This window comes from Morus notabilis, unplaced genomic scaffold (genome assembly GCF_000414095.1).
Source record: "Morus notabilis unplaced genomic scaffold, ASM41409v2 Scaffold744, whole genome shotgun sequence".
Lineage (NCBI taxonomy): Eukaryota > Viridiplantae > Streptophyta > Magnoliopsida > Rosales > Moraceae > Morus > Morus notabilis.
The window spans coordinates 310,135-319,563 of record NW_010367602.1 but is presented as its reverse complement, the minus strand read 5'-3'; the positions used below and the strand labels follow the sequence as shown (position 1 = coordinate 319,563).

Here is a 9,429-nt window from a genome sequence, read left to right as displayed (position 1 = left end):
TGCATGGCCGGTGGTGTGCTTCAAGAAGGAAGTGTGGTAAGCATTTATGTCCAATAGTTGATTTGACACAATCCCATCACACCTTATCATGTAATCCCCTAGCACACTCAACTAGCCAATTTTGGCTCTAATTTTTCTATGCATGGCCGGCCAAAGTGGAGAAGGAGAGAGAGAAAAATAAATCCTACCCCTTGTACTTTAGTCCACTCTCTTAAGTTACCTTTGAATCAGGTAAAAATCATACTGACTGTAAAGGGTACTTAGCTGACAGGAAATTCTTGTTTCTGACAGTTCTTTTTTTTTTTTCTACTACTTATTTACAGTTCAACTTTTAAATCCTCGTCTGCTTTAATATCACGTTAAATTCTTACTCGCGTAATATCTTAAACTGTTTCAAGTCTTGAAATTAATTCTAGACTGAATAAATTCTAAATTTAACTTTTCTGCATTAAATCTCGGGAATGACGCTGTTTCTGACGGTGTCAAATCCCGAGCTCACATTGTACCCTTCTACTATGGGTATTTATCTTCTGACTTTAACCTAGCTGTCTGGCAATTAAGGATTTTCTCTTCTTTTAAAATGTTAGTGCATTTTTTTTATACGCTGCTAACATCATGCTGTGTTTGGAGATTCTTGAAATTAAGATTCTCAAACTATACTTGTACTGAAAATTATTCCGCCTTAAAGTACGACAAGAATTTATCGATCGAATTTACTTGATCGAAAACATGAACTTAACAAGAAATCTGCTACAGAATTTAGGAATACATATATTAATTCCATAAATCCTTCAGTCACGTAATATTTGTCTAAGAAAATCCTTGACTTAAATACATAAATTGTATTATTTAAGGTCTGGGATTTTCTCAGTCATTACAACAACTGCCTTCAGTAACTGTCACAAAGCCTGGTTTAATCCATGAAAAACAAATGGAAAGAAATAAGATTGCCTCAATGCACTGCGCCCGAACAGAAAAATCACCCATCTACAATGCAAGAAAAACAAGCAAAATAAATTTTTACGGGTATTATAATATTTCGTCCATTGCCCAATTAATTAAGGGGAAAAGCATGATCTAGAAGTAAAAGATAAAATGAAAGCATAATTTTCTTCGTTACTTGATGCTCACTACCAAATAATACAAAAATATTACAAATGAAACTTCAATTACTTCTACAAGATAGATTTTCATATGGAAGAAGTGATGATTCAAGAAATTAACATGACGTTGAATAACTTGTTATAAAAAAAAAAAAAAGGCAAAAAAAGAACCGGATTCACTTCAAATTTTAACTCCAACAAATTCAACTGGCTTCAGTAACTGTCACAAAGTCTGATTTAATCCATGAAAAACGAATGGAAAGAAATGCGATTGCCTCAATGCATCGCGTCCCAACAGAACAATCATCTACCTACAACGCAAGAAAAAGAAACAGAATAAAAATTTACAAAAAGGATATTATAACATTCCGTCCAATGCCAATTAATTAAGCGGAAAAACATGATCTAGAAGTACAAGATAGAATAGAAGTATTATTTTCTTTGTCACTTGCTACTCGCTAGTAAATAGTACAAAGGTTTACAACTGAAACTTCTAATGCGCATTGAATAAGATAGCAAAATGGCAAGTCTCCAAAGCGTGTGCTAATATGAGCAATCATCACAGGCCTAATTGAAAAAACAGCCAGAGTCAAATAAATAAAGACACAAAATAAATACACATTTCCCTCAAAAAATAAATAAATACACAAATAAATAAAACCAATAATTAAGGGGGTAGAAAGAATTATGGATGAAAGTGCTGGCTATATGGGAAAAATCAAGTTCATCTTCAATGTAAGGACAAAAAAAGAAAAAGAAAAATATAGAAGTAGAAAGAAGACTTAATAATGACCTCAAAGCACATCTCAGTTTGGCAGCCATCTCCAATATGACAATTACCTACGAGTCTTGATCCCCAAAGTGGTCAATAATTATTAGCAATAATGTAGAAAATATCATTTCAACCAAAATGGAGAAAAAACTATGTGTGTTAAAAGTTATTCGGTTCAAAAGAAATAAGTCATCTCACTGATGTATAAAGAATCCATAACAAAACAATATAATATCTTTGCCTTTCCCAGACCTGATTGCTCCCTACAAATGTGTGACAAAACAATTCTCAATTAACCTGTTTATGTAGTCATTTTCGCCCCTCAACTTTCCTAGCCCTTATACATATTGCTGTCCAACTTCCCATTGATTTGCCAAAAATTAGTGCTCGGAGGTGATGAGTACGATGAGATTTTCAAAACAATTGATTAGAAAACATGACTCCAAAGTTATTATGAATAGGCATAAAACAAGAAAAAATACGTTCTAACAGAACCAAAATGCACGCATGTATGCAATTAAAAAGGGACGAATAAGTGAGGAAAACAATAAAAATCACTAGTCACCTCCTTTAAAAAAAAAAAAAGTTATGAAAATCATGTAACATTTTTGCTCCTGTCTACTTATAGAATAACTGGATTTTTTTTTTCACCACCTTGTTCTAGGGCGCATTAGTTTTCGCTCAACCATTCTGATATTCATCATACATCATCATTGCAATCTGAGCGAATACAACAAAGCATAGTATTATCTTACATGATTACGCTAGCATGAATACAAGTGACAAAATAAAAGAACCAAAGAGAAAACAAAAAGGAAATGAAAAACACTGTTCTAAAACCTAGATAAATAAGGTAATATACTGCCATGCAAAACTGCAATTACAATAATCTTAATCAGCTGGTCCTTTCATCTAGCATATCAAATTCCCAACAACTATCATTAATTTTCGGATTACACATTTGGCATCCAAATTTACAAAAATCAAGCCTTGTTAAAAATTGCAACGATGGAATTACAGGGTAGTCCCAACCAAATTTAGCCGCCCAAAATTAATTTACCATTCAGCTAGTAGTCAAGCATGTTAAAACCAATTTTCCTTTAACCATTCACTTCAACATAGAATTATATCTAGCTGACAACTGACAATAATTTAAAAAAAAAATACATAACCTGATAACCACTGAAGAACCATACACATTTAAAAAAAAAAGGAGCATAAAAAGGGCAAGTAATTCATCAAGATATATACTCAAATGGACCAATTCAAATTCCACTATTATCATAATCCAAACTTTTTAATAATTAAACAACATCCTCAATTTCAAAAAGCGAAACAGAAAATAAGAAAAAGCAAATACCTTCAAGATTCCAACCCTGGGTGCGGCAAGAGACGGAAAGCATGGAATTGAGCAATGCGCAGGCCGTCGCGGTGTGATAAGGAAGCATCGATTCTACGCAGCGACTCATCTCAACGGCCGACCGTCTTTTGCATAAAAAACAAACAGTCAAAAACAAAAAAAATTTGCATATATATATATACATATACACGTATTCGTTTGTGTTCTGCGTATGAAATGGGCGTATTACCTGAATGTTGGACGAGAGAGACGATTCAGATTCTCTCTGGGGATACGGAACGGTGAAGACGGTGGTTTGGATCTGGCGGCGGCTGAGATTCGGGAGCCCAAGGAGGTTCTGCCGGCGGCAGATCGGAGGACGGACCTAGCAGCGGCGAAGGTCGACATTTTTTCTTTGATGTTTTGGGGTTTTAGGATTTTTTTTTTTTTGAAGGTGGGGTTTTAGGATTCTGGGGTGGGTTTTAAAAGGGGCTTTGCATATTTTTTTGGGCCTGGGTTTTGAGAGCGCCGATTTGTGTCCTGGTATGTGATCTTACGTGGGCTTATGTGTGGGGAAACCAACTCCAGCTTATTATTTCTTATTCTTGGCACGTTAATTAAAAAGGAGAAAGAGGAAAATAGGTCAACACTTGAGATAAATTAAAATTAATAGGTTAATAGTTTATATAAGTTAATAAATAGGTTAAATTACTGTTTTTATCCATAACTTGTCTGGTTATGAACCATAAGTTGACAAGTTATTGTCCATAATTCACGATTTTTATCCATAACTTATCTGGTTATGAACCATAACTTGCTAAGTTTGTCCATAATTTTTCTAGTTATGAACCATAACTTGACAAGTTATGACTTATTAATTTCTATAACTAAAAATTAGCCTATATATTTTTTTAAGCTTTTCATATTGACATATTTTCTACTATTTTCCTAATTAAAATATCATGTTAAATGAAAAATTCTTATGGCATTAATTAAAAACATGACTAACTTGTCATTATTAGGAAGACACGAAAAGAAAAAAGGGGCATAGGAACCCATTCTGTGTGGGGAAGTTGACTTTTAATACATGGTTATCTTTAGTAATAATTTCCATTTAATTGTATTCACTTTAAAATGTAGAGATCCATAAGTTAGGGTATTTTGTCTATTTTGTGATCGTAATTTATCTTTATATGAAGTATGTTTCTTATAGGGCCGATAATATGGGTCACGATACGATGACACGACTCAAAAACGACACGAATTTTACGGGTTATGGTTGAGAAAAAAGATGTTCGGGTCAGAATTGGGTCGACTTGAAATTGACACAAAAAATATGAGTCAATTTTGGGTTGGACTCGCCTAACCCGAACATGACACGAAACTCGTAAAAAACTAAAAAATACATATATTTTTCATTACATATTTTAAATTTTATTATGAACTTGTGATATTATGATAGTTATACTCAAAATCTTATACTATTATTTGCTTAATTTCAATGGATGTTATTGTAATTTAGTGTGTTATGAATTTTAAGTTATTTCTAATATGTAAAAAATTAAATAAAAGTATACAATTTTCGTGTCAATTTCGGATTCACGGGTCAATTTCGTGTCACGGGTCATTTTCGGGTCGTGTCGTGTCAACTCGTAAAGTGGTCGTGTCGTGTTCGTGTCGCGATTTTTAAAAAAATTTCGTGTCACGGGTCGTGTTCGGGTTGACTGTAAATTTTTAAAAAACGATTAAAATACTACACAAACATGACACGTGATACGAATTGCCACCCCTAATTTCTTAGGATTGTTTTGGGGTGAAAATTTAATAAATATCCCTGAATTATGATCTTTCTGTTAATTTGATAACTAATTAATTTGATAACTAAAGGGATACTAACTGTAATTTTATAAATGACGATGTCCGTTTTTCTAATTTTTGTCTTTTTTTCCCCTCTTCATTAGCATTTTGGTATATTAGTTAAAGCTGAACGACTTGGAGAAATTAATTTGCATACTTAAAATACATTGGTAGACAATTGATGAAGTCCAAAATTGATTACATGATTAATGTAAAGGAAATGATATAACTTTCTCTCATATATTAGTTAATAGGATACTAGAGAAACACAATACTTTTCGATTAGAACTGTAAGTTTGGGCCGGGACATTCTAATAAGATCTCGACAGGTTCAAGAACAATGCTAAGAAAAAGATTGAGAAAGATGAAAATCAGCTTGAGTTCTTTATTAACGGTTGCAAAATGTACACCGATATGCGGATCTTCGATGGTCCGCTGCCTCCCCTTACTTGGAATGGTTCCAAGATTTTTCCAAAAAACAGATAACAGAATGATTTTCTTCCCTCCTCTGTTTTCCCTCCCTTTTTATACCTTCTCTTATTCACTTCCCTACTCACAATCTTGCTTAGCAAGCTACTAATACTAACAATCTTTCTTAGTAAGCCACTAACAATCTTCCTAAACAAGCTTTCCAAGTCCTTTTATTCTTCCTCATCAATCACCTAACTAACTAACTTCTAGGAGCCTATCATTACCGCTCGCCCGAAAGATACCTTGTCCTCAAGGTGTCAGTCAAGAAATCATAGCCGAATGACTCCACCTTCTTTCCATTTTGATGAGCTCGGATCTTAAATCGTCAAATGCAGCAGCGAATCCAAGAGAGCCAAAATAAACAGTGAAGAATTCGAAAGCAGTGAGCATTGGCACAATAAGGTCAATTTGAAGACCCAGTACATATCTTGCTGAATTGGTCCCAATTTCACTAGCACTTTGAGGCGCAACTCCCATTACACCTGAATTAGGCCAAACCAAGCCCAATGTGATTACCCACACTAGAATCGCAAGACCCAGCTAAATCTGGGTCTAATTCTTTGATCCGACGAGCCCCAGATGGGCTTAGATCGGGGCTGGCTTCCCGCTTCGAATCACGCAGCCAGACAAACCACCCTCTTTGCCTTTCCACGTCTGTCGGCGCCTCGTCCACCGGTTCTCCTCCGCGCGGCCTCTGGTCGAAGTTCCGCTCCAACCCATCGCCAATCAGCACTCCACTGCACCGCTCCCCGCCGATCTGACCTCCAGGTTGTGGATCCAAAAGATTCTGGACTAATCGTAACTTCTGCCAACCCTAAGCACCACCCAGGCCAAATCCGGCGTCGATCAGCCCTCTCCGTTGCATATATGGGCTTCCCAAGCCGCAACCGATGCCGATTTGCTAGCCTCATCGCAGATTGGGTCGATTCTGATCGAGATCGACCCCTCCACTGCGCGAGTTCTCCTCGCGTTCAGCCACCTTCCCCTACGGCAGTCTGATCTGCCCTTCCTTGTGCGGTTCCACACGATCCTGGCCAACATCTCCAAGTCCGAAAACCCTAGCCTTTTCTCTGGCAAGATCCGCCTCCTTCCCCGGCCTCCGATCATCATCCGCCCTCAGATTGGTGTCGATTGACTCAGATCTGAGCGATATCACACCCGATCGTGAAAAATTGCTCGAATCATTGTCATCCTCCCGCAATTCCAGAACTGGTTGCGTCGGCCCACTTAGATCTAATCCCAGATTGTCACACAGACCAGTTCGCAGCTCATATGGCGTTGATCGTTAGCGGTGTTCATCGGGTTCTAATCGCGTTTCCTCTAGCGTCGCTCGTCGGATTCGGTCTCCCAGATTTGGTCGCGAACCTCTAAAAACCCTAAGATTGGAAACTCTAGGATTTGAAAACCTAGATTTCGACTCCAAATCGTAATTCATCTTGCAATCTGATAGCTTTTGACGTCGATCTGCTGCTATGGTCGACGCCCCCGCCACTCTAAATCTCTCCTCCATCCTCTTTAGAAGTTGTTCCAGCTTTTGAACCATGGCTTCAACCTTCACAATAGAACAGTTTCCCTTTACTGGTTGGAAACATTGAAACAAATGCGTCTGAAAAGCACTCCAACAAACGAATGGCCGCCTTCTATCCTCCCATTGAAACCACTGAAGAGCTTTACCTTCCATGAATTCCCCAATGAACATCACTTTTTCTTGCTCTGAAAATCAATTTTTCAAGAAATATTCTTCTACTCTTGCTATCCACACATCCGGATCTTCTCCAGAAAACATTGACTTCTCTAATTGCTGCCAATGTCCATATGTTCCCTCCATCTTCTCTGAATTTCGGCCAAGAAAGTGCTCTGATACCAATTTGATAAGATCTCGACAGGTCCAAGAACAATGCTAAGAAAAAGATTGAGAAAGATGAAAATCAACTTGAGTTTTTTATTAACGGTTGCAAAATGTACACCGATATGCGGATCTTTGAGGGTCCATTGCCTCCCCTTACTTGAAATGGTTCCAAGATTTTTCCAGAAAACAGATAACAAAATGATTTCCTTCCCTCCTCTGTTTTCCCTCCCTTTTTATACCTTCTCTTATTCACTTCCCTACTCACAATCTTTCTTAGCAAGCTACTAATACTAACAATCTTTCTTAGTAAGCCACTAACAATCTTCCTAAACAAGCTTTCCAAGTCCTTTTATTCTTCCTAATCAATCACCTAACTAACTAACTTCTAGGAGCCTATCACATTCCGAGTCAGGCTAGGCCTAAGTTCTAGGCTTGAAAGTATTTTCAGACTCGCCCAATTCAGCCTGAAGTCCTTAGCCCGACGGCCCAAATGTGCAGCTTTTACACTGAACCAAATCACCAAGCCTAAGTATTCTTCAAAAGAAAGGCTTAGACTAAAGTTTTAAGCTTCACTATTAAGAAGTATTCAACTATCTTAATAACATCCTCGTTTCACTATTCAGTAAAAATATTTCCGCATAGTTGAAGAATTGTTGAAGTTTTAAATAGAATATCCAAGCAATTTGGAAAAATAATGTCAATTATAATGAGATCTGCACAAGTTACAATTAAAGTACAAAATGAAGAACAGAAAGGAAAAATTGATACATGGTATGGAATGGAAGCTTCTTATTCCTTTCCTGTGCCAGCCTTCAAAGTGCAATTAACAAGCAAGAATTACCTCCTTGGCTTGCTCTTGTTTCTGCTTGTCTTCATCAAAGCACAAACCAATAGTGGTATGCATATCCCTCGGCACATATAGACACCATCTCTCCTTGAGACATCAGATTGTGAGCCTGTTCTTGATATTCTGCCATGTTCGTTGAAGTGGATCGAATCTGGGAAGTACAAGCGTCCTCCGTCGCCCGGTTTAATCCCGATTAGGCGGCCCAGTGACACGCTGTGGTCTTGGAAGAAGGATGCTGTGGACTGTGGGTGATTGAGTCAAAGAGATCTATAATGTTTTAGCTCAAGGGTGTGTTTTGGAAGCATGTTATAGTGGAGTAAAAATTGTAATCACTAATGATGTAGACGATGGTGTAATATGACATAGAGTTTAGCTCAAGGGTGTGTTTTGGAAGCATGTTATAGTGGAGTAAAAATTGTAATCACTAATGATGTAGACGATGGTGTAATATGACATAGCAACATGTTCTTATTGCTCCATAGTTTGAATGTTTATGTACTAAGTTCAAGTTGGTATGGCAAAGAATTAAGCATTTGTGACCTAGAAGATATACTTGGCTGAGAGTGCCTTTCTCTTGGTGAAAAATGAAAGGGCAGAAAGCGGATAAAATTTGGTTCGGGTTACCTCAGTGTCAAGGTCGGAGGACAACAATGAGGAGACGCTAGCAGAGGGCGCGTGCAAAGTGTAGTGTTGTACTGTGGCCACCGGCAAGCTGTCGAAAACTCGAAGTCTCGTGTTCATAACTTCTAGTCCAAGAGGCCATCCATTTGGGATCTCATGGTCCTGGCAAGTTAAATAATTCATATTAACCATTGATATTTATCCAAACACACTCTTGATCACTAGCATTTTTGGTAATTAGATATGAAGTCATTGGCAGAATTTGTTTACAATCTTTCTAGGACTCAAGTCTAGAACAAATTCAGGTACTCTTACAGGTGTAAAGATAGAATCTTAAACAGATAGAGAGAGAGATTTTACAGGACCATATGTTACAGAAATTTGGTCACTACTTATGGGAGTGGACCTCTATACTCGCATGATTCAAATCTGCCATTTTCTAACTCTGTTCTATGGCTCCCACAGATTATGATTCCTAGACAATCATAATATATTGTCAGTGTAAAAATTAAGAGATTGTACTTATCTATTGACATTTGGTATCGACATTTTTCTCTACAAGGATAATAT

The 9,429-nt window shown here is 37.2% G+C and overlaps 1 protein-coding gene across 6 annotated transcripts; it reads right to left on the bottom strand.

The window, feature by feature from the left end:
* Positions 1-848: 848 nt before the first annotated feature.
* Positions 849-3,658, bottom strand: LOC21398180 (protein NUCLEAR FUSION DEFECTIVE 6, chloroplastic/mitochondrial). Of its 6 annotated transcripts, XR_002903539.1 has the most exons (5): positions 3,465-3,658; positions 3,236-3,360; positions 2,530-2,595; positions 1,275-1,414; positions 849-987 (listed from the first exon to the last, which is right to left on the bottom strand). XR_002903539.1 is itself a non-coding variant. In XM_024175295.1 (4 exons), exons 1-3 carry the CDS (start codon positions 3,620-3,622, stop codon positions 2,576-2,578), a joined length of 303 nt encoding a protein of 100 aa, XP_024031063.1. In that variant the 5' UTR covers positions 3,623-3,658; the 3' UTR covers positions 1,220-1,414; positions 2,530-2,575. The 6 variants fall into 6 exon arrangements, 5 of the variants coding, with proteins under 5 accessions (XP_024031067.1, XP_024031063.1, XP_024031066.1 ...); XM_024175295.1 differs by lacking the exon at positions 849-987 and having other exon boundaries at positions 1,220-1,414; XM_024175296.1 differs by lacking the exons at positions 849-987; positions 1,275-1,414 and adding an exon at positions 1,487-1,670.
* Between the last annotated feature and the right edge of the window lie 5,771 nt (positions 3,659-9,429).